At 34.9% G+C, this 26,869-nt stretch overlaps 1 protein-coding gene and 1 pseudogene across 6 annotated transcripts in view; one reads left to right on the top strand and one right to left on the bottom strand.

Annotated features, from left to right (window-relative positions):
• The window catches only part of DIAPH2 (diaphanous related formin 2), a 1,085,411-nt gene that overhangs the window by 518,436 nt on the left and 540,106 nt on the right, over positions 1–26,869 (top strand). For all 6 annotated transcript variants that reach the window (XM_072744409.1, XM_072744404.1, XM_072744407.1 and 3 more), the window contains 2 exons: positions 3,567–3,668; positions 10,931–11,025. In XM_072744409.1, the coding sequence (XP_072600510.1) occupies positions 3,567–3,668; positions 10,931–11,025 (197 nt within the window). The remainder of the gene's footprint in view (positions 1–3,566; positions 3,669–10,930; positions 11,026–26,869) is intronic.
• Positions 13,898–18,686, bottom strand: LOC112910217 (5'-deoxynucleotidase HDDC2 pseudogene; annotated as a pseudogene).

A 26,869-nucleotide genomic window follows, 5' to 3' on the forward strand; every position in this document is an offset into this window, starting at 1 on the left:
TGAGATGTACCCACTCACAAATTTTTAAGTGCACTACCCATTGTTATTAACTTTAGCTACAGTGTTGTACCACAGATCTTTAGAGTTTATTCATCTTATAAAACTGAAACTTTATATACATTGAACAGTGACAGCAACTACCCACTTCCCCGTCCCTCAGTCCCTGGCAACCACAATTGTACAATTCTACTCTTTGTTTCTATCAGTTTGATATTTTAGATGCTTCATAATTATGCAGTACTTTTCTATGACTTGCTTATTTCATTTAGCATAGTGTTCCCCAGGTTCATCCGTGTTATTATATAAGGCAGGATTTTTTTCTTTAAAGATGAATAACATTTCATTTTATGTATATGCCACATTTCTTTATCCCTTGATCTTTTGATGGACATTTAGATTCTTTCCATATATTGACTGTTTTGTGAATAATATTACAGTAAACATGGGAGTACAGCTATCTCTTTGAGATTCTGATTTCAGTTAATTTGGTTATATACCCAAAAGTAGGATTGGTAGATCATTTAGTAGTTCAAATTTTAATTTTTTCTAGTTTTAATTATTTGTAGACTCTCTGTACTGTTCTCTATAGCATCTACACCATTTTATATTTCTACCAACAATGTATAAAGGTTCCAATTCTTCCACCACTCCCTCACCAATATTTTGCTTTAGTTTTTGATAATAGCCATTCCAAGATCTGTGAGTTGAGGACTACCTGGGTGGCTCCATGGGTTAAGTGTTTGCCATCTCAGGTCATGATCCCAGGATCCTGCTCAGCGGGGAGTCTGCTTCTCCCTCTGTCTCTGCCCCTCCCTTCTGGTTGTGCTCTCTTGTGCTCTCCTAAATAAATAAATAAAATATTTCTAAAAACATGAAAAAATGGTTTGAGGTAATATCTCATTGTGGCTTTATTTGTCTTTCCCTCATGGTATTGAGGATATTTTTGTATACTTGATGGCCATCTGTAGGTCTTCTTTGGAGAAATGTCTATTCAAATTTTAATCAAGTTATTGCCCCTGTTTCACTAAAGCTATGGAGTATTTACTTTTTAAAAGCATTTGAAACATATATGTAATAAATGCATCCTACATACACCAAGTAACATTTTGTAGTCATGGAAACAGGACAGTTTTAATATATGAAGCTTTCAGTACTATCTGGGGATAAGTTTCATATGTTACTACCTCTCTTCAAAGTATTTATTTATCTAACCCTGTGGTTGTGATCACTAAGGAATGCTCCTAAAGACAAGAAAGCTAAAGACAATGATAGCAAAAACCTTTATTGTTTGTGAAAGGCTGTCTAATTAGGGAACTGTTTTAAACTAGCTTTGCTCGGGAAGCCTGGTGGCTTAGTGGTTGAGCGACTATCTTTTGCTTAGGGTGTGATGGGGGGGTGGCCTAAATCAAGTCCCACATAGGGCTCCTTGTGAAGAGTCTGCTTCTCCCTCTGCCTATGTCTCTGCCTTCGTCTCTGTCTCTCATGAATAAATAAATAAAATCATTAAAAAAATTGAAAAAAAAAAACTAGCTTTGCTTTAGTAATTCTCAAAATAGTGGTGCCCAATCATGGAATTCTTATTTCTACAACCTAGGCTAAAGCCAATTTGCATACTATAAGGGAAATATATTAAGATTTAAGATACTTAAGACATCTAATCTTAATTTGAAACAATTGTTCATTTGAAAAGGGGAGATGTTGGAATATATTTTAATGAAAAAATGCAAAAATATGAAGTCATACAAAATGAGCATTATGTATGTTTGGGTTATTCTGGAGTCTTGTTAGTTTGCAGAAAATCTTACAATATCTATTACACTACAGCATTTTCATCCTATATGTACTTGGTTAACTAATTTCCCATAGTGGGGTTTAAGACATATTGGAAGCTTAGAATAGTTTTCTTGACTATTTCTTTGGGAAAAGTTTTCTGAATTATTCTAGAAGTAATTTTAATATTATTCAGATACTTATTTTATTAACAAAGAGTATGATTCTTGGACTGTCATTTTTTTCTATAGAGTTGTGTTAACCTGACATGACTTAAAAATTAGAATAAATTAAAATGCTGATTATTGTACAAGAAAGACACTGTGCTCTTAGAATGATTCTTTGAGAAACATTTATGACCACTTAAAGGGAAATATATTAAAACTCATTTTTGTTACCATGAGTAGCAATAATTTTATTGTATTGAATACACATGGCAAACTACTTGAGATTATGATTTTCAAGTGTCATTATTATCTAGTCTGCTTACACTATGCATTACTTTAGATAAGTCATAGTGGTATATCTTAGAACTAAATGTTAAGACTTGAGTTATTCAGGTAATTAATTTTTTGTTATTTTTTTCTACAAAGTTCACTTCATTTTCTTATATCTTGCACCACTAAAACAATGGGGTCTTAATGGACTTGCAGTATTTAATGCATCCTATAATGTTTATAGAAAGTTTTCCAGATAGTAACATCTATGAACATATAGCTTAGCAAAAATGTACTGTGGTTGTGTGTTGCTTTTCCTCTAAAGAAAATCTGTGACTCATTTGTAAGCTCTTTAACAAAAACCAGATAAATTAAAATAATGAAAATATTGATTTCCTCAAAATTAAGTTATATTTTTAAAAGTAATAAGCAGCAGTATTATGATTCAGTGATGAAGTTTAGTAGCATGAGTTTGGAGACAAAAGCATATCACTACTTGAATGAAAAAAAATGTTGGCTTTACTTTTCTCACATTTTTTTAACAGTCCCATTATCTACAACCATATTTTTATATTAGAAGACATAAACTGCCAACACATGAGTACAATGGTAGCTATAGAATTTCTGTATAGGAGAGTTTAGGGATTTGCCATAAAGCTTAATTTTCATAGCAGATAACCACATTGTTTTTTTACTTTGGTTTTTGGGATGCATTTTCTGGGTGAGAGTTGATGGAGGTTATGGCAGGGGAGGGGGGAGCCACTCCTTGGCACTTCTACTTCTCAGAGTTTCAGGTCCATTAATTATGTGCATGTAAATGGTACTGTTGTTGTGCAACTTGCAAATGGTTCATATTTATTCTTCAAAGCAATCTCAGCAGGAATTTTTATATGGCAACCAGTTTAGCAGTTAGCATTGCTTTACATACTTAAAAGCAGTTACACTGAATTAAAGACATGTCTAAAATTTAGCATATTTTAGGATGAATGCATATTTTGCCTTTTCCCTCAATTAGTCCAAATTAGGGAGATTTTACTATATGTTTAATTTCAGTGCTGCTGTAGAATCCTGTTAAAGGAGTAATGAATGTTGCACATTAGGTAAAAAGTAGTAATTGATTTTTAGTACTATTTGGCTTATCTTTTTTGCTTAAGTGCTGATATTTAATTTTTAAGTAAACCTCTATATAGACCTATATTATTATGTTTATTCAATATATTATATTGAAATACAATGAAATAAATACATTTATTGATTTTTCACATAAGCTTTATCAATGTAGTTAATATGCCTTACTAATTTATTTTGTGTGATTGGAATAATACCATTATTTTTTATGGGTAAATGTTTTTCCTTTAGTTCAAAAGAATGTAGAAGCTTCAGAAGAAAAGAAGATCTTGCCTGCAAAGAAGAAAGTGAAAGAATTGAGAATTTTGGATCACAAAATGGCCCAGAATCTCTGTATGTGTTATTTTCTAAATAGGGGTGGTAGTAATTATGGTGATGAGTTGTTGAATATTTTTAAACAAAGTTGTAACTGATTTTAACAGGCATATTTAGCATCCACTAGAAACAAAATTGCATGCAAACATGATCTGTTTTTTTTTTCCCCAAACATGATTTGAATTTCCTTTTTGTCTTTTAGCCAGAATGAAGACCATAATTTTGTCTTCCTCAGGTCAGATGAAACTTATGAATAATAAAGCTTTGGAAGATACTTAAAGTTTAGCACTGTTAAAAGACAGAGTGAGATATAAGGCATAGTTTCAAAGAGTGTTATTTTCCCTTTTCTGCCTAGGCTTGGGTGTTTTAGTTTTGGAGTATTCACTGGGCAAATTCTTTTATCAATATGTCTTTAAAATATTGTGCTGGTAGAAAGTTAAATTGTTACCACTAAACTTTAAAACTGATTAGTGAACCTCATGAAGGAGTTAAAATGGTGGAGAAGTTGGGGGATCCAAAGTTTGTGAGGGCTCTCAAACACAGCTAGGTAGTTATTAAATTATTCTGAACACCCAAGAAAACAATCAGAGGTCTCAGAGAACAAAAACTGCAATTAAACACTTAGAAAACTACCACCTTTTGGAAGGAATCCCAGAAGATAAAGACAAAGAGACAGAAGGTTTGTTCATTCAAATTATAGCTGAAGACTTCTCTAATATAGGGACATAGACATCAAAATCCAAGAAACACAGAGACCTATTAAATCCAACAAAAGCTAAGCATCAACAAGGCATATCATAGTCAAATTCACAAAATACACAGACAATGAAAGCAGCAACAGAAAAAAAAATCCTTAAACTTTAGTGGAAAACAAATCACATTTGCAGCAGATCTGTCCAGAGAAACCTGACAGGTCAGAATAAAGTCGAAGGATATATTCAATGTGCTGAATGGTAAAAAATATGAAGGCAGGAATTCTTTATCTAGCAAGGCTGTCATTCAGAACAGGAGAGTTGAAGAGTTTCCCAGACAAACAAAAACTAAAAGCATTCAGCTAGCCCTACAAGAAATTTTTAGGGGTAATCTTTTTTTTTTTTTTTTTTTTTTATGATAGTCACAGAGAGAGAGAGAGAGAGGCAGAGACACAGGCGGAGGGAGAAGCAGGCTCCATGCACCGGGAGCCCGATGTGGGACTCGATCCCGGGTCTCCAGGATCGCGCCCTGGGCCAAAGGCAGGCGCCAAACCGCTGCGCCACCCAGGGATCCCTTTTAGGGGTAACCTTTGAGTGGAAAAGACCAAAAGCATCATAGACTAGAAAGGACCAGAGACCATCACCAGAAACACCAATACTACATATAACACAATGGCACTAAATTCATATCTTTGGATTATCACTCTGAGTGTAAATGAACTAAATACTTCAATCAGAAGACATGGGGAATCAGAATGGTTAAAGAAAGGAAGATCTATGAATATGCTGCTTCCAAGGGACTCATTTTAGACCGAAAGACACCTGCAGATTGAAAGTGAGTGGATGGAAAACCATCTATCATGTTTTTTTTAAAAAAGATTTTATTTATTTATTCATGAGAGATACACACAGAGAGAGGCAGAGACACAGGCAGAGGGAGAAGCAGGCTCCATACAGGGAGCCTGATGTGGTACTCAATCCCGGGTCTTCAGGATCACACCCTGGGTGGAAGGCGGTGCTAAACCACTGAGCCACCAGGGCTGCCTCCATCTATCATGTTAATGAATGTCAAAAGAAAGCTAGAATAGCCATACTTAAATCAGAGAAACTAGGTTTTCAACCAAAGACTGTAACAAGAGATGAAGAAAGGCGTAATAAAGGGGTCTATCCATCAAGCAGATCTAACTATTATAAATATTTATGCCCCCAAATTAGGAGCCTCCAAATATATAAATCAATTAACAATAAAGACAAAGAAACTCATTGATGATAATAATACAGTAATAGTAGGTGACTTTAATGCCCCACTTACAGCAATAGACAGATAACCTAAGCAGGTAATCAACAAGAAAACAAGGGCTTTGAGATACACTGCACCAGATGAACTTCACAGATATATCCAAGACATTCCATCCTAAAGCAGCAGAACACACATGCTTTTCATAGATTTCCAAAATAGATCACATACTGGGTCACAAATCAGCCTTCAACAAGTACAAAAATATCATGATGATACCATGCATATTTTCAGACCACAGCTTTATGAAACGTGAAGTCAACCACAAGAAAAAAATTGTAAAGACTGCCATTACATGGAGGTTAAAGAGCATCATACTAAAGAATGAATAGGTTAACCAGGAGATTAAAGAAGAAATTTTTAAAAATTACACTGAAACAATGAATATGAAAACACAACAGTGTAAAACTTGTGGGATGTAGCTAAGAAGGAAGTATATTGCAATATAGGCCTACCTCAAGAAGAAAGAAAAGTCTTATTTTTTTTAAGATTTTATTTATTTATTCATAGAGGCACAGAGAGAGAGAGGCAGAGACACAGGCAGAGGGCGAAGTGGGCTCTGTGCAAGGAGCCTGATGCGGGACTCAATCCAGGGTCTCCAGGAGCTCGCCCCAGGGCGCAGGGGGCGCTAAACTGTTGTGCCGCTGGGGCTGCCCAAGAAAAGCCTTAAATACCCAACCTAATCTTATACTGAAAGCTCAGAAAAGGAACAGCAGATAAAGTCTAAATTCAGTAGAAGATGGGAAATAATAAAGATTATAGGGGAAATAAATGATCTAGATACAAAAAAACAGCCAGTAGAACAAACTAACAAAACTAAGAGCTGCTTCTTTGAAAGACCCAATGAAACTGATAAACCCTTAGCCAGACATATGCATAAGAAAAGGGAAAGGAACCAAATAGATAATATTGCAAATGAAAAGAGAGATCAGAACCAATACCACAGAAATACAAACAATTAGAAGAGAATAGTGTGAGAAATAATATGCCAACAAACTGGGCATCCTGGAAGAAATGGACAAACTCATAGAAACTTACAGGAAACAGGAAGAAGTAGAAAACTTGAACAAACCCATAGCTAGCAAAGAAATTGAATCAGCAATGAAAAATTTCCCAACAATTAAAGAGTCCTGGGCCAGATGGCTTCCCAGGAGAATTCTACCAGACATCTAAAGAAGAGTTAATATTTGTCTCAAACTGCTTCAAAAAACAGATATGGAAGGAATTTTCCAAACTCATTCTAGAAAGTCAGCATTACCTTGATTCCACAATCAGACAAAAAAAGGGGTCTAATATCCTTGATGAACATGAATGCAAAAATTCTCAATAAAATACTATCAAATTGAATTCAACAGTACATTAAAATAATTTTTTATCACCATCAAGTGGGATTTATTCCTGGGCTGCAGGAGTGGTTCAGTATTTGTAAATCAATCAATGTGATACACCACATTAATGAAAGAAAGGATAAGGAAAGACCACCAATCCTCTCAATAGCTGCAGAAAAAAGCATTTGACAAAATACACCATCCTTTCTTGATAAAAACTGTCAACAAAGGAGGGATAGATGGAAAATACCTATCTCAACATCAAAAGGCCATATATAAAAGACCCACACATATTATCATCCTCAATGGGGAGAAACAGAGCTTTTCCTCCACATTGAGGAACAAGACAAATATGTATGCTCTTACCATTACTACTTAACATAGTACTAGAAGTCCTGAGCTCATCAATCACACAAGAAGAAATAAATGCATCTGAATTGGCAAAGAAGGAGTCAAACTTTCACTATTCGCAGATGGTGTGATACTCTATGTAGAAAGCCCAAAAGACTCCAGCAAAAAATTGCTAGAAATAATACATGAACTCAGCAAAGTTGCAGGATATAAAATCAACACGCAGAAATCTGCTGTATTTCTATACACTAATAACAAAGCAGCAGAAAAAGTAATCAAGGAATCTATCCCATTTGTAATTGTTCTAAAAACAATAAGATACCCTGGAATAAAATAACTCAAAAAGTAAAAGATCTATACTCTGGAAAACTATAGAACACTTATGAAAGAAATTGAAGAAGACACAAAGAAATGGAAGTGTTCCATGCTCATGAATTGGAAGAACAGTGTTAAAATGTATATACCATCCAAAGCAATGTACACACTTAATGTAATCTCTCTCAAAATATCACTATCATTTTTCATAAATAATCCTAAAATTCATATGGAAGCACAAAACACCCTGAAAAGCCAAAGCAATATTGAAAAAGAAAAACAAAACTGGAGACATCATGATTCCCATACCTCAAGTTACATAACCAAGCTGTAGTGATCAAGACAATTATAGTACTGGCACAAAAACAGACATAGATCAATGGACCGGGATAGAAAACCCAGAGATGGACCCATGAGTATATGGTCACCTCATCTTTGAAAAGCAGGAAAGACTATCCAATGGAAAAAAGTCCCTTCAACAAATGGTGTTGGAAAAACTGGACAGAATGCATGCAGAAGAATGAAACTGGACCACTTTCTTTAACCATACACAAAATTAGATTCAAAATGAATGAAAGTCCTAAATGTGATAGGAGAAACCATCAAAATCCTAGTGGAGAACACAGGCAGAAATCTCTTTGACCTGGGCCTTAGCAACTTCTTACTAGACACATCTCTGGGGGCAAGGGAAACAAAAGGAAAGTAAACTATTGGGACTTCATTAAGATAAAAAGCTTATTCACAGCAAAGAAAACAATCAACAAAACTAAAAGATAGCCTACAGAATGGGAGACAATATTTGGAAATGACATATCTGATAAACAGTTGGTATCCAAAACTATAAAGAACTGATCAGACTCAACACCCAAAAAACCAAATAATCCAGTTAAGAAACTGGCAGAGAAAGGAGTGCTTAGGTGGCTGACTCAGTTAAACTTCCAACCCTTCATTTCGGCTCAGGTCATGATCTCAGGTTTTTGAGACAGAGCCTCAAGTCAGGCTCCCTGCTAAGGTGGAGTCAGCTTGGGTTTCTTTCCTTCCTCTGCCACTCCTCTCTCTCTTTCTTCCCCACCCCAAGTGAACAAATAAATATTAAAAAAAAAAACAAGAAGAAATGGGCAGAAGACACAAATAGACACTTTTACAAAGTGGACATCCAGATGCTAAAAAACACATGAAAAAATGTTCAACATCACTCATCATCAGGAAAATACAAATCAAAACCACAATGAAATTACCATGTCACATCTGTAAAATGGATAAAATTAACACAAGAAACAGCAGGTTTGGGCAATGATGTGGAAAAAGGGGAATCCTCTTACATCTATTGTAGGAATACAAACTGGTGCAGCCACTTTGGAGAGCAGTTTGGAGGTTCTTCAATACGTTAAAGATCCAGCCATTGCATTATTAGCTATTTACCCAACGGATACAAAAGTATACATTGAAAGGGGTACATACACCCTGGTGTTTGTAGCAACATTATCAATAATAGCCAGAATAAAGAGAGAGCCAAAATGTCCATTGACTGATGAATGGATAAAGAAGATTTGGCGTATATATATATATATATATATATATATATATGCAATGGGTTATTACTCAGCCATCAAAAAGAAAAAAAGAAATCTTGCCATTTGCAATGATATGGATGGAGCTATAGTGTATTATGCTAAGTGAAATAAGTCAGAGAAAGACAAATACCATATGATTTTATTCATATGTGGAATTTAAGAAAGAAAACAGGTGAACATATGGGAAGGAAGAAAAGAAAAAAAGGAGAGAGGTAAACAACCTTTAAGTGACACTTAGTGACAGAGAACAAACTGAGGGTTGATGGAGGGAGATAGATGTGGGATGGGTCAGTTGGGTGATGGGTATTAAAGATGGCACTTGTTGTGATGAGCACTGGGTATTGTATGTAAGTGATGAATCACTGAATTCTGGTCCTGAAACCAATATTGTACTTTATATTAACTAAATTTATATAAAAGATTTTGAAAACCTGGCTACTGAACCTTAAAGCCTTCAACAAATCATTCATCCATTAAATATGCTTTTGCTAAAGAAGCTGGATAGTTAAACCTATCTTCATGTAACTAAGCCCTGCATTTTATTTTGACATATTCTCCCCTCTGTATTGAATTCAGCATTTTTTACCACAGTAGACTGCTCTGAGGATACTAAAACACTATGCATGAGAAATTACAACACATCAAGCATTTCTAATTATGCAAGGAAATACCATGGGAGTTTATTTTGTTAAGGGATGCGCTATAGCAAATCAGATTAAAATAAACAAGTCATTATTCTCCAGTGAATTGGAATGCTGCTGTCAGAAAAGAAGCCTCCAAATAGTTGCTGTGAATGTATACATTGCTTACTGAGAGTACATTTTCTTTATAAAGTGGATGTTAAGGACCTTAAAAAAAAAAAACACAGTATGATCTTAATTGCTAGTTGATGTCTATCAGCATTATTTATTTAGATTATGGAGATCTCACTTGGTGTTTATGTCTAGGTACTCAATTGCCTAGACAGTGAGGATTTGTTTTTTCCTTTAGGCACCAGTGAAATCATACAGACCTTTTCATGAAAAAAAAATCTTAAAAACATATTCATGTTCTCATGATAAGAACACATGATTGTTCATTAAAATGTATGTTTAGTGGAAGTTAAAGTGAAATATGTTGTTATAAAATACTTTCTGAATTAGTTTTAAGCTTTTCTCAGTGTGATTTGTTGACATATTTCAGTATGACATAATATATATTCAATCAAGAAAAAGTTGACAAGGGAAATTGTGAAAATACAGAGCTACTTCCTGATTGTCAGCAGGAATTCAGACAACCTTGATCATTTAGACACTTTAATTTTTTCTTATGTGGAAAAATTGCAGTAGTAGATTGATATGAAGTACTGCATTATATTTATCTGATAATATCCATATTAAATTCCACATTGAATTCAAAAGCCAACTTTAAATAAAATATCTCATGAGTCATTTTGTATCAACTTGTTCTAAAATGCATAAACATGTAGTCATCAGCATAATTAGTAGGAGTCTTAATTTCCATATAAATATGTACAACTTGTAAATATTAGATCCTGAAATAATAGGCCACTTTGCTTCAATAAGTAGTATAGTCTGTCAAATGTAAACTACTTTTGTTTGTTCCTAATTATGAATTAATACAAGTGACAGATTTCATATTTTGAGCATGTGAAAATGAAGGTATTAGGCCTTTAAATTTTCTATGCTTTTCTATTTTTAATAAAATCTACTTTTATTTTTAGCTATATTCCTAGGATCATATCGTATGCCATATGAAGATATAAAAAACATCATTCTGGAGGTTAATGAAGACATGCTGAGTGAAGCCTTGATTCAGGTAATGTGCATATTTTCCTTTTGAAATTCATTTTCACAGGTATTTCTAGATTGTTATTTTCTCAATGGAGTTGTGGGAAAATGTCCTTCTATATTTGGGTAATAGAATCAATAGTATCTAGCTTTGTTACCAGTAAGAGTATTCAACATTGAAGATCTAAATTCCAGGATTGTTTCTGCCTATCATTCACTGTACATAAAATTGCATGTATTTCATCATCACAATGACTGTTAAGTAAATATTGTTACCATCTTATGGATGTGAAAGTGAGGAGGCCAAATGGTTAATTAGCATGCTCTTGACCAATTGGTAAATGTCAAAGTTACTCTTTGTTAGACGTATAACATGTTCTAGAGATTGTGTCAAGCACTTAATATATTTTATCTCATTAAATAATAGAACAATCCTATGAAGTTCGTACTATTTTCCTCATGTTTCAGAAAAGAAAACTGAGGCTTAGAGAGAGTGCCCAATGTCACATAGATGGTAAGTGACAGAGTAGCAGACCTGTGATTCACAACAAGATCTCTCATGGTTCTAAATCTTTTGTTCTTTCTATTCTATTATTCTGCCTTCCATGAGCCAGTTATTTTAGCTTGCTAAATCTTATGCTAAATGTTTCCACATCTGAGAATGCAGATGGATTAAACCAAATAATGTGCTCTGTAGAATAAAGCACTGTATAGGATCTAATATATTATTATAATTCTTGGTATGTCTGGCCCTGTCTGGTTTAATTTCTTGAAGGAAGAACTGAAGATTTTACCTGGAAGGGCATAGTCACTGTAGATCTTATGTTTGTTCATTTGTTTTTAAGCCATCAAGTTTGCTTTGACTTTGAAAAAGCTTGATGAGTTTGTATTGTGGGAGTTTTGCCATATTCCCCTCAGACTGTCTCTATAAATGTCAGAGGACCAGTGTCTGTCCTTTGAGCAGACTATGTCTCTATGGAAATTCCTCAACTTTGTAATGTGGGCTTGCATTACAGATTACCTACCTCATTTAAATGTTCTAAATATAGATAAATTTTTTTCTAGAAGACTAAGATTTAATGCCTCTTCATTATGATGGCATACATTAATCTCTGTAAGAGTTATACTTTGATAAAGCCCCCTGGGGAAAAACATTTTAAAAAGTGTTCTGTACAACTAGCAAGTGCATATTTCTCTGAGTAGAAATGGGGAGCTGATCACATTCGTCCTCCCTAAGGACTAATGTGAGGATTCACAATAATCCTCTTAAAGAAGTTGAGTGAGCTACAAGAACACTAAGAAAGACTATGGAACAGAATTTGGAAATTAATACAAGAACAAAATCAGAAGTTTGACAAAGAAGAGTAGAACCAAACCGAAATCCTAGAGATGAAGAATACAATGACTGAATTGAATAATTCAATAGAAAATTTAACATTACACTGATCAGGCAGAAGAAAGAATGGGTGAATTGAAAAATACATCATTTGACATTATGCAGCCACAGGCATAAAAATAAACAAAAAAGGGGTAGCCCAGGTGACTCAGCAGTTTAGCACCACCTTCAGCCCAGGGCCTGATCCCTGAGAGCTGGGATCGAGTCCCATGTCGGGCTCCCTGCATGGAGCCTGCTTCTCCCACTGCCTGTGTTTCTGCCTCTCTTTCTCTCTCTCTCTCTCTCTCTGTGTGTGTGTGTGTGTCTCATGAATAAATAAATAAAATATTAAAAAAATAAACAAAAAGGAAGAGTGAAGAAAACTTACAGGACCATCAGTGGATTTCCATAGAGAAGCATGGCAGGCCAGGAGATGGTGGGATGGTATATTAAAAATATTGAAAGAAAGAAACTGTTATTCAAAACTGTTATTAGACAAATTAGAAGTAAAGCAAAAAAAAAAAAAGAGAAAACAGATCAAAACAAAGTACATCAAGATATGATAAAAAGGGCAATTTCATCAAGAAGATGTAACAATTATAAATAATTACCCAAACAAAGAATCAATAAGGAAACAGTAGATTTGAACAACACTAACCAAAGGGGCATAATAGATATATATAGAACATTTCATACAACAGCAGCAAAATACATATTCTTTTCAAGTGCACATGAAACAATCTTCAGGATAGATCATATGATAAATAACAAAAGTCTTAGGAAATTTAATATTAAAGTCATACCAGGTATATTTTCCTTTTTTTTAAGGTTTTAAATTGTATTTTAAAAATACACTGCCCTCCAGTTAAGACATAAGCCCCCAGATGTCACAAAAAAAAAAACCATCAGCTCGTGGACATTTACCTAATAGGTAGACAGATACGTGACCAATGCTTAAGATAGTTCCACAAAAGAGCTCATAAAACCCCCTACACTTAGAAACTCCAACAGCAATGCGCTTTGGCCCTCCTTCTCTAGGAGCTTTATACCACTGATCAATAAACTTTGCTTTACTGCCCACCAAAAAAAAAAAAAAAAACAAAACACTGCCCTCGGTTCGCATCCATGGCATTTTAAGGATCACATCTGTTCCTTAGCTTCTTTTATTATCCAAATTGTATCACATTTCTTTTTTTTTTCTTTTTTTTAAAGATTTTATTTATTTATTCATGAGAGACACACACACACAGAGGAGAGACACAGGCAGAGGGAGAAGCAGGCTCCACGTAGGGAGCCCAATGTGGGACTCGATCCGGGGACTCCAGGACCACACCCTGAGCTGAAGGCAGACACTCAACCACTGAGCCATCCTGGCATCCTGATTTTATCACATTTCTTACTGGATTCTAGGCTCTTGCAAATGAATAGACTCACATCAGGGGAATCAACAAACAGTGGCAAAACAACATTGTGAAATAGAAAAATAAAATGTTTGTCACATGAGTGTAGCAATACAGAGAACGTGTCAAGAACATGGCTCACTGGTGGTGGCAGCTATGTTAGTGTTTCTTTCTGCTTCAAGTTAAGAAGCAAGTTGGACCAATCAGCGTGACTAAATTTTCCTGCTATGGAATTATAGAAGCCCTGCAGCTTCCCAGGTTTGTTCTGAAGGTCCTCATACTCAGATGCCTAAAGAATCATCTCACATTGGTCCAGCTGCTTCACAAATTTGGCTTCTACATTAGGTTAGGTCTAATACTTTTCCCAAATTTCATAAAGTTCCTTTCTGAGATCCTCTGGGAGGAGCTGGGTTAGCTGCTTCATAGCTTCTGGTATTTTTCAAGATGCTCATCTTTTGGAACCAGAGCCATAAGTGCCATTCTCTACTTGAGATCTGATACACTCTCTGACCTCTAAACATGTCTGTATACCCAGACAGTCCATGGGATTCTCTGAGCTGCCCCACCAGCCGCAGGCACTACAGCAGATTCGAGGCCCTGCAGCCTGAACAGGGCTGCAGCAGAGGCCTATGCCATGTGGACACTGATCTGGCCGGTTGGTACAAGCCACCCCAACTCTCTTTTCTAACCACAGGGGTATGGAACTAAAAATCAAATACATGGAAACTAACAGAATGCTCCTGAACAACTAATAGACCCACAGAATGTTTTCCTTTTTTAAAGAATGAAATACAAATATCTGTTGAGATAAAACTTACGGGATGAAAATAAAACAGTTCTAACAGGGAATTTAGGGATAAACATGTATGTCAAGAAAAAAAAAAGGATCTCAACCAAATTTTACATCGCAGGGTACTAGAAAAAAAGATACATGATTAAGCCCAAAGTTGGCAGACAAAAGGAAATTATAATAAAGACTAGAGCAGAAATAACTGAAATCGAGAAATAGAAAATAGAAAAGATAAATAAAACTAAGAGTTAGTTCTTTGAAAAGATAAAATTGATTAGCCTTTGGTTAGACTAACCCAACAAGAAAGAGATAAGATCCACATAAATAAAATTACAAATGAAATAGGAGACATTACAACTGATGCCAAAGAAATACAAAGGACTATAAGAGACTACTGTGAACAATTATATGCCAACTAACTGCACAGCCTAGAAGAGGATAAATTCTGAGTTACATACAACCTAGCAAGACTGAATCATGAAGAAATAGGATATATGAACAGACTATAATGATGAAGGAGATTGAGGCAGTCATCAAAAACCTCTCCACAAAGAAAAGTCTAAGTTCAGATGATTTCACTCATGAATTTTACCAAATGTTTAAAAAAGAATTAACACCAATCCTTCTGAAATGCTTCCAAAAATTTGAAGAGAAAGGAACATTCCCAAGCTCATTTTATGACACCAGCCTTACCCTGATACCAAAACAAGACAAGAACATTATAAAAGGAATGCCTGGGTGATTTAGCCTTTAAGTGCCTGCCTTTGGCCCAGGGTGTGATCCTGGAGTGCCAGATCGAGTCCTGTATTTGGTTACCTGCATGGAGCCTGCTTCTCCCTCGGCCAATGTCTCTGCCTCTCTCTCTCTGTGTCTCTCATGAATAAATAAATAAAATCTTTTTAAAAATAAAGAACACTATAAAAAAGTGCAGGCCAATATGTCTGATGAATATGAATGCAAAGTTTATCAACAACAGCTAGGAAATTGAATTCAACAGTACATTAAAAGGATCATACAACATGATCCAGTGTGATTCGTATCTGAGATGCAAACATAGTTCAATATACATAAATCAATAAATAGGATACATTGCATTAATAGAATTAAAGATAAAACCCACATGATCATCTCAATAGATATAAAAACATTTTACAAAATTCAACATCCATTCATGATAATACCTCTCAGCAATTTGGGTATAGAAGAAACTCATTTTAGCTTGTTAAAGGCTATAAATGATAAGCATACAGCTAATATCATAATAATGAAAGGTGGAAAGTTTTTCTTCCTAGATCAGGAATAAGGAAAGGGTGTCCATTCTTACCATATCTATTCAACCTAGTATGGGTAGTCCTAACCAGAGTGATGAAACATGAAAAAAAAATAATGAAAGGCATCCAAATTGGAAAGTGAGTAGTAATGTTGTCTGAAGATCACATGATCTTAAATATAGAAAATCATAAGGACTCCATCAAAAACCTGTTAGAGCTAATATGCAAATTGAGTAAAGTTGCAGGATACAAAATTAATATACAAAGATTAGTTGTGTTTCTGTGTAGTAACAAAATATCTGAAAAAGAATTCTCACAATAACATTAAGAACACTATGATACTTAGGCATAACTTAAGGAAGTGAAAGATCTGTACCCTGAAATCTCTAAGACACTTATGACAGAAATTGAAGGAGACACAAATAAATGGAAAGATATTTCATGTTCATGGATGATAATAATTATTTTGTTAAAACATTCATACTACCCAAAGCCATTCTATACGTCAAATACAATCTCTATCAAGATTCCAATAGCAGTTTTTACAGAAATAGAAAAAATATTCCTAAATTTCATATAAACCATAATAGCCAAAAAAAAATCCCAATAAAGAACAAATATAGAGGCATCACAATTCCTGATATCAAACTATATTACAAAAGTATTGTAATCAAAACAATATTGTGCGTAGATCAATGGAACAGAAGTTAGAGCCCATAAATAATCCTATCAAATATTGGATAAAGTAGCAAAGAATACTGAATGGAGAAAAGGATAATCCTTTTTATAAAGTGTTCTGGGAAAACTGGATAGTCACATGCAAAAGAACGAAACTGGAACCTTATCTAATATCACTCACAAAAAAATTAATTTGAAATGAATTTTTAGAGACTTAAATATAAGTCATGAAAACAAAATTCCTAGAAGAAAACATAGGGGAAAACCTCCTTGACATTGTTCTTGGAAATACTATTTTGATGTGATACCAAAAGCAAAAATAAACAAGTGAGACTATATCAAACTAAGTTTTCTACACAGCATAGGGAATAGCAGAATGAAAAGGCAACCTATTGTATGGGAGAAAATATGTGCAAACCACAAATCTGATAAGGGGTTAATATCCAAAATATATAAAGAACTCCTGCAACCTACGAGTAGAAAACCAAATAATTTGATTTAAAAAATCAGCAAAGGACTTGAAAAGTCATTTTTCCAATGAAGATATTCCAGTGGCCAACAGGTATATGAAAAGATGCTCAATATTACTAATTACCAGGGATATACAAATCAAAACTATAATGAGATATCACCTCATATCTATTGGAATCACTATTATGAAAAATACAAGAGATAACAAGTGCTGTTGAGGATGTAGAGAAAGAGAACCGTTGTATACTTTTGATGGGAATGTAAATTGGTGCAGCCACTCTTGAAAACAGTGTGGTGACTCCTGAAAACATTAAAATAGAGCTACTATATGATTGAGCAACCACACTTCTGGGTCTATCTGTGAAGGAAATGAAATCACTATATTGAAGAGGTATCTGTATACCCATTTTTATTTCAGTATTTTGTTTTTACAGTAGCCAAGATGCAGAAACAATATACATTTCTATTAATGAATGACTAAAGAAGTTATATGCACACATAGGAATATCACTCAACCATAGAAAAGGAGGACATCCTTTCTTTTTTAAAAAAAAATATTTTATTTATTTATTCATGAGAGAAACAGAGAGAAGAGAGGCAGAGACACAGGCAGAGAGAGAAGCAGGCTCCATGCAGGGATCCAGATGTGGGACTTGATTCTGGGACCCCAGGATCACGCCCTGGACCAAAGGCAGACACTCCACTGCTGAGCCACCCAAGTGTCCCAGGAGGACATCCTTTCATTTATCATAACATTGGTGGACCTTGAGGGCATTACACTAAGTCAAATATGTCACACAGAGAAAATACTTCCAGGGCAGAGAAGAAAATGTTATCCAATATATTATATTAGAATATGTAATTGGAAGTGAGAATGGGTATTAGGACTGAAAATAGGATTTTTGGAATCATTTGCAAAGAAATGTTTGTTGGAGTATGAGAACCAATGATAGTGGATAGGAAATAGTGGAAGAAAAGTGACAAATGGAAGGTTAAAGACCATGTTTCTGTAGAGTGTACCAACCAGTTGAGAGAATGGATGGTGTTACAGATATCAGAACAAAGTGAGCCACCTTGACTGGGAGACACACCACCCTGTCTGTGGTGTGTCACAATATACAGCACAGGAGAGAATTTTAAGGAATGATAAATAAGAGAATAAGAGAATGATAAATAAGAGATGGGGTAAAAATGCCCCTTTTGATGTCCTGAATTTCAGTGACTTACTTAAAGTTGTAGTTATTTTCTTGTTGTTTTTTCTTAAAATAATCCATACTTTGTACCAGATATGTGTATTCCTTAAGTAGATGTTCTGTTTATTGTCTTTTGGCTATGTCTCCCTTATTTTTAAGGGACAGAGACATTTATTCTGGGTATACAACTATCCAGTATCCTATTTTTTGTTCATTCTCCACCCGCTTCATTATCTCTTAACTTTGCTCCTTCCCTTTCCTCCTTTCTTCCTACCCTCTCTCCCCCTAACCTCCCTTCCCTCCTCCCTCCTTTCCTTATTTTATTTTAAATAAATTCTGTTTTAAATAAAGGGCCCTGATCTTTCTTAATAATATCAGCTCAGTGAAATATGGCTCTAGGGCATCTCCTTCATATACCCAGAAATTATAGAAATACCTCCATAGATGTCTCTGTGATACATGCATGGAAATAGTCCAGCTTACTTTTTCCCCTCAGATAATTTCCACTCATGCTGGCTGTGTTACTTTTCTGGAATGCATTAAATATCCATCACTGTATCAGATGTATATAGTCTACAGGTAGCCATATGATTATGTTTTGCCAGTTATTACTTTATGTCTCAAAACAAATTATATGAATTATGTAACTTTTTATTGGGTCCTGCAATGATAATTAGAATAAAGTATTGGTCATCTGATCCATTGCCCTGATTACAGGCAATGCTACTCCTAAGCCATCAAAGATAGATGGGTATCTATTGATTCTGCAGGGGAGAAATGATTCTTCAACTTCCCTCAATTAACCAGTTCTATGGTATAATTATTCTTATAGTCAGGAAGTTCATGCATGTGTAATAGTACAGCTCACTTTTGTCTCCTCAATCCATCTTTGTAATCATTGATCTATTTATGTGGCTATCGACCATCTGTATTTTATGCTGCCTGTGAGTCTGCATGTGTTCATGTACTTTACAAAGGTTGATGACTATTAAGTATATCAATTACAGCTATAATGGCATTAGTATTGTAGAATTTGAAAACGTTTTTCTCTTAAATAACAACTTGTATTAACCACATTCATTTCCAAAAATTTTTAGAGAAAAATGAGACATTAGCGATAACAGGAACATTTGTTAAGTATTTCTTTCCCATTTCTCATTAAGTTGGCATAAATAATTACTTTATGGCATGCTATTGCAATCTAAAAATACCTTTACCCACAAGCTGCTGTTCTTTTCCATCTTTTGTTTCTAACTAGTTAGTTGAGTCATTTTTTCTCTTCCCTTTCTTCACTGCTTATCTTAGACCCTTGTTTGCTACTTTCAATTTGTTGATAAAATCATATCTATTCCAAGTAAATGTAATGACTGCTTATTTTCATCCCTTCTATGTCTATTATTGAGTAATACCAATATTCATTTGTCACCATCACTGTATTGTTGTCCATAAGTGATATCAGAGTTTTTTTTGTTAGTTGTTGTTGTTTTTTATTCATGAGAGACACAGAGAGGGAGAGAGAGGCAGAGACACAGGCAGAGGGAGAAGCAGGCTCCATGCAGGGAGCTCGACACAGGGACTCAATCCCGGGTCTCCAGGATCAGGCCCCAGGCGGAAGGTGGTGCTAAACCGCTGAGCCCCAGCCCGGGCCGCCCCCAGAGTGTTTTAAAAAGAAAGAAAAATTAGCTTTAAACAATTTTCCTATACTAATTGGATTGTAAAAAGCATTTTAAAAATGCTAAATATTTTAGTTTATTTACACTTTGAACAAAACAGAAGTCTAATTAATAGTTAAGCAAGATGTGGCCTCAAAGATCATATTTTCTGCTGCCTTGTAGACTTTAAGCCATGATAGATCTTTATTAAAATCCTGGTTCTTTCATCCTATACATCCATTGGGTCTGTTGAAATGAGGTGTTTTGTGGTAGACCAAGAATTCCCTTGCAGTTGTAGAATTTGGAAAGAGTCATATTTTTCCTCACACAGACTTCCACAATCTTAAACTAGAAATGAAGAGCAAGGTTATACCAACATCCTAACACTAACTTGCACTTGTGAATTTACCTCTAGAAATCTCTAGCCCAAGATTTACCGCAGAAATCTCTTAGCCCAAGAGAAGGAGGCAGAGAATCCAGGTTCAAATGCCTTCAATGAATCTAACAGAGATGGAAAACAATCACACTGTTTTTTTGTTTCGTTTTGTTTACCAGTGTCCTACTCATTTTTTTTTTTTTTGGTATTATATAAATTGGTTTTGAATCCAAAGATTTTCAGCTAGTCATATATCTGTAAAAACAACTCTTCTCAGTTGTAAATTCAGGAATTAGGATAATCTATATATAAGAATAAATATTTACTTACCATATGGTTTTTTCAATGTTCTATTATAACTCTAGATCTCCTACGTAAAGCATAAATATGTCTAATCATCAAATATGTTAGTCATATAAAGTACAATTTTATATAATATGATATAGTCAACATGCTATGACATACTTTAACATTTATAGCAATAACACAATAGTTTTTTTTTTAATCTAATTTGTAAAAGCTAGAGAGACAGTAGATAAGGAGGGATTGAACCCTTTTGTTAAACTCAGTGGTAGTCACATAGATTCATTGTCTTATGGATACATTTCTATATGTCTTAAATATTATACAATAAATATGTTTGAAAGTATTTGACAAGTGCTGAAAACGCATGCTTAAGAAGAGTTCCTTAACTTTGGCACTGTTGATATTTTGACCCAATAATACTTTTTTGTGGAGTGCTGTCCTGTACTTTGTAGGATGCTTAGCACTATTCCTGGCCTCTATCCACTAGGTGTGAGTAGCAGCACCCCCACCACCAGTTATATAAAACAAAAATGCCTTCAGACATTGAAAAATGTCCCCTATGAGACAAAATTGTCTTTGGTTGAGAACCACTATCTTCAAAATTACTTTTATTTCATATAAGTGAAATCATCTAGTATTTTCCTCCTGCTGACTGACTGACTTGGCTTAGCATAATACACTCTAGCTCTATCCATGTCCTTGCAAATAGCAAGATTTCATTTTTTTGATAATTCTAATATTCCATTGTGTATGTGTGTGTGATATATAGATCACATCTTCCTTATTCATTCATCAGTCAATGGACATTTGGTCTCTTTCCATAAAGAGACAACAATTTGGCTATTGTTGATAACGTTAATGTACATATCAAGGTGCTTGTGCCCCTTTAAATCAGTATTTTTGTGTCTTTGGGTAAATACCTAGTAGTGCAATTACTGTGTTGTAGGGTAGTTCTCTTCTTAACTTTTTGAGTAATCTCGATACTATTTTCCAGAATAGCTGCACTAGTTTGTATTCCCACCAACAGTGTAAATGGTTCTTCTTTCTTCACATACTCACCAACATCTGTTGTTTCCTGTGTTGTTGATTTTAGCCATTCTGAAAGATGTGAAGTAGTATCTCAGCATGGTTTTGATTGATATTTCCTTGATGATGAGGGATGTTGAACATCTTTTCATGTGTCTATTGACCATCTGGATGTTTTCTTTGGAAAAAATGTCTTTTCATGTCTTTTGCCCATTTCTTAATTGGATTTTTTTAGGTGTTGAATTTAATAAGTTCTTTATAGATTTTGGATGAAAGCCCTTTATCAGATGTCATTTACCAATATCATCTCCCATTCTATATGTTGTGTTTTAGTTTTGTGGATTCTTTCCTTCACTGTGCAGAAGCTTTTTATCTTGATAAATTCCCAATAGTTCATTTTGTCTTTGTTTCCCTTATTAGTAGAGACATGTCTACTGTTAAGTAGCTATGGCTGAGGTCAGAGAGATTTCTGCCTGTGTCCTCCTCTAGGATTTTGGTGGATTCCTATCTCACATTTAGGTTTCTCATCCATTTTGAGTTTATTTTTGTGTATGGTATAAGAAAGTGGTCCAGTTTCATTCTTCGGCATATCGCTGTCCAGTTTTCCTAACATCATTTGTTGAAGAGACTCTTTTCTCCATTGGATATTCTTTCCTTCTTTGTCAAAAATGAGGTGAACCTATACTTGTGGGTCAATTTCTCGGTTTTCTATTCTGATCCATTGATCTATGGGTCTGTTTTTGTGCTAGTACCATACTGTCTTGATCATTACAGTTTTTTAATAGAGCTTGATGTCTGGAATGGTGCTTTCTCCCAGCTTTGCTTTTCTTTTTTCAATATTGCTTTCAATATTGCTTCTGTGGTTCTATACAAATTTCAGGATTGTTTGTCCACCTAAGTGAAAAAAGCAGATGGTATTTTGATAGGGATTGCAATAAGTATATAGATTGCTTTCTGTAGTATAGATATTTTAATAATGTTTATTATTCCAATCCTTAAGCATGGGATCTTTTTTCATTTCTTTGTGACATTTTCAGTTGCTTTCATAAGTGTTCTATAGATTTTCAAGTATGGATCTTTTACCTCTTTAGTTAGGGTTATTCCTAGGTATCTTATAGCTTTTACAATTATAAGGGCATCAATTACTTTATTTCTTTTTTTCTTCATTATTTATAGAAATGCAATGGATTTCTGTAGGTTCATTTTGTATCCTGAGACATTATTGAATTTGTGTATCAGTTCTAGCAACTTTTTTTGGTGGAGTCTTTTGGGTTTTCTACATAGAGTATCATATCAATTGCAAATAGTGAAAGTTTGACTTCCTCCTTGCTGATTCAATGCCTTTTACTTCTTTTTGTTGTGTGATTGCTGAGGCTAGGACTTCTAGTACTATGTTAAATAACAGTAATGAGAGTGGACATCCCTGTCTTGTTCCTGATCATAGAGAAAAAAACTCTCAGTTTTCACCATTTTTTATAATATCTTATTTATTTATTCATGAGAGACAGAGAGAGAGAGAGAGGGAGAAGCAGACTTCATGCAGGGAGCCTGACGTGGGACTCAATCCCGGGTCTCCAGGATCACACCCTGGGCTAAAGGCAGTGCTAAACCACTGAGCCACCGGGGCTGCCCCAGTTTTCACCATTTAGGATGAAATTAGCTGTGGTCTTTGGATTTGGAAGTTTTCCTTCCATTTCTATGTTTTTGGAAATACATAGAATTTGGATTCTTTGGAAACAAAGAATATCTAATTGACTCTTTTTTAAATGTCTTGGTAGAATTTCCTTGGGGAGCCATGTGGCCCCAGACTTTTGTTTGTTGGATGATTTTTGATTACTGATTCAATTTCTTTCATGTATGGATCTATTCAAATTGTTCACATCTTCCTGTTTCAGTTTTGACAGTTTGTATGTTTCTAGAAATTTGGCCATTTCTTCCAGATTGCCCAATTTCTTAGTATATAATTTTTCATAATATACTCTAATAATTGTTTTATTTCTGCGGTGTTGGTTGTGATCCTTTCTCATTCATTATTTTATTTATTCAAGTCTTTCTTATATTTTGATAATTTTGGGTAGAGGTTTATTGGTTTTATTGAGTCTTTCAAAGAAGCAGCTCCTAGTTTTGTTGATCTACTCTTTTTTGTTTGTTTTTATATCATTCATTTCTATGTTCTAATTTTTATTATTTTCTTTCTTCTTCTGGCCTTTAACTTCATTTCCTGTTCCTTTTTAGCTCCTTTGCATGTAATATGATTGTATATTTGAAATTTTTCTTATTTAAGGTAAGCCTGTATTGCTGTAATATTCCTTCTTATGACTACCTTTGCTGTATCCCCAGTGTTCTGGGCTGTCATGTTTTCATTTTCATTAGCTTCTATGCATTTTTTACTTTCTTCTTTAATCCTGGTGAACCAATTCATTCTTTAGTAGGATGTTCTTTAACCTCCATGTATTTGTGGTCTTTTCCAATTTGTTTTGTGTGTGGTTGACTTCAAGTTTTACAATGCTGTGGTCTGAAAATATGTGTAGTATGATCTCAGTCATTTTGTATTTGTTGAGGGCTCATTTATGATCCAGAATGTGATCTATTCTGCAGAATGTTCCAGGTGCACTTCAAAAGAATGTGTATTCTGCTGCTTTAGGATGAATTGTTCTCAATATATTTGTGACATCCATCTGGTCCAGTGTGTCATTCAAAGCCATTCTTTCCTTGTTGATTTCTGATGAATTATCCATTGCTATAAATGGGGTTTTCAAGTCCCCTACTATTTTTATATAAGTATCAGTAAGTTTCATTTTTTGTTGTTATTTATTAACCCATGTATTTGAGTACTTCCAAGTGGGGGTATAAATATTTATAATTGTTAGATATTTCTGTTGGATAGTCCCATTTATTATGGTATAGTGCCATTCTTCTCTTATTACTGTCTTTAGTTTAAGATCTAGTTTGTCTGATATGAGTCTGGCTACTCTGGCTTTCTTTTGACATTCATTAATATGGTAGATTGTTCTTCTTCCCCTCACTTTCAATATGCAGTTGTCTTTAGGTCTCTTGTATGCAAACATATGTGAATTTTTTAAAAATAATTCTGGTACCCTACGTATTTTGATTGGAGCATTTACTCCATTATTATTCAGAATGATTAGTGAAAGGTATGAATTTAGTGCCGTATTATTACCTGTTAATTTGCTGTTTCTGGAGATTTTCTCTGATCCATTCCAGTCTTTGTTGCTTTTGGTCTTTCTGCCCCATTCAGGTAGTCCCCTTAAATATTTCTTGCAGGACTTGTTTACTGGTCTTGAACTCCTTTAACTTTTGTTTGTCTGGGATATTCTTTATCTCTCCTTGTATTCTGAATGACAAGCTTGCTCGATAATGTATTCTTTGCTGCATATTTTACCATTCATCATGTTGAATATACTATGCCACTCTCTTTGGGCCTGTCAGGTTTCTTTAGTGTGATCTGCTGCTAACCTGATTTGTCTTCCATTGTATGTTAGGGTTTTGTTTACACTTGCTGTTTTCAGGATTCTTTCCTTATCTCTGTAATTTGCAAATTTTACAAACTGCAAACTGTTGTTGGTCAGCTTTTGTAGAGTTTGATGGGAGTTCTCTGTGCCTCCTGGATTTGGATGTCTGCTTCTTTCCCCAGATTGGTGAAATTATCAGCTATAACTTGCTTAAATAAACCTTCTGCCCCTTTTTGCTTTTCTTCTTCTTCTGGGACTCCTATGATATGAACAGTATTATGCATTATTGATTACGGAGTTCCCTTACATTCATAGTCTAAAATTTTTTCTTTCCCTCCTATTTCACTTTCATTATTTTCCATAAATTTATCTTCTATATCACTAATTCATTCCTCTCCTTCCATATTTGTGGTCATCACATCTAGTTGGTTTTGCATCTTGTTTATAGAATTTTTTATTTTGGCCTTACTAGATTTTAGGTCTTTTATCCCTGCGGTAATGGTATCTGCTTTCTTCCATGCTTTCTCAAGCCTAGCTAGTATACTTAGGATTGTTGTTTTGGATTCTGGTTCAAGTTTATTACTTATATCTCTTTTGTTTCGCTCCATGTCTGTGACCTGGTATTGTTCATTCTTTTTGGATAAATTCTTCAATCTTGGCATTTTGTGTAGGTCTCGTCTTTTATATGTTAGTGACACCTACACCTGATTGTATTTACACTACCACTAAAGCTTTCAGCATTCTATGATCAATAGATCTGGTGTGTGCAGTATTTTCTGTTCATTTTCTGGGTGAGGGGCCTGCTGCTTCTCTGGCTCTCAATTACACTTGCCCTATTAGAAAAGGCACCTGAAGAGTAATAGGGGGCAGGGCTTGATGTAAGTGGCCCAGGCCTCCATTGTGTGCACTGTACTGCTTGCTGAACTCCATCCATATTGATGGGAGGGGTGAACAATGGAGCTGGACTATTCTCTTCTCTGGAAAGGTGAGTTTGCACCCACCACTGTTCAGAAAGCCCTCACAAAAAGCAGTCTATCCTCTTGTATCCTGGGTTTCTATCAGATCCCTGCGTCCACCCTGTCTGTGTTCATACTGTCAGCCCAGCTGTTGGTGCTGCAATGTTCCTGACTTTTATCTTCAGTGGGTGGCTGGGTTTCAGAATTCCAAATTTTAGGGACTCAGTGCAATGCAGACCTGCTCTGATCCTCTGGGTAAGGTCTTAATGCACTGTGTCTGGTACCAGTTTGTCACAGAAAAGCAGTTGTGTAACCATTCAGGGGCTTGGATTTTAAGATAAAGCATAACAAAAAGCTGGCATTTAGGCTAGTTGCCCTCAGCAGGTGTCTTTGATAGGGAATGTCAAACCACATTCATCCTGTTGTTCTTCAGGGATGTTTTGACTATTTCTCTCTCTCCTTTCAGCCACATAAATTTTATAATCATTTTGACAAGTTTAAACAAGAGGAAAAATCCATTCACAGTGTTTGATTACACTTGCATAAAATGGGCAAATTTGTATCTATTGAGATTCATATATTTAATTCTTCCTATCCTTGAGCATGGCATGTGTGTCTACTTATTTAAATCATTTTTAACAACTTTGAAAAAAACTTTTTTTTAAGATTTTATTTATTTATTCATGAAAGACACACACAGAGAGAGAGGCAGAGACACAGACAGAGGGAGAAGCAGGCCCCATGCAGGGAGCCCGATGTGGGTCTCAATCCCGGGTCCCCAGGAACACGTCCTGGGCCAAAGGCAGGCACTAAACCACTGAGCCACACAGGGTTCCCTCTGAAAAAACTTTCTATGACACTTCCTAATTTATCTGTTTTTCCATATTTTGGTTATTTTTTTAATC

The sequence above is a fragment of the Vulpes vulpes genome, chromosome X (assembly GCF_048418805.1).
Source record: "Vulpes vulpes isolate BD-2025 chromosome X, VulVul3, whole genome shotgun sequence".
Taxonomy (NCBI): Eukaryota; Metazoa; Chordata; class Mammalia; order Carnivora; family Canidae; genus Vulpes; species Vulpes vulpes.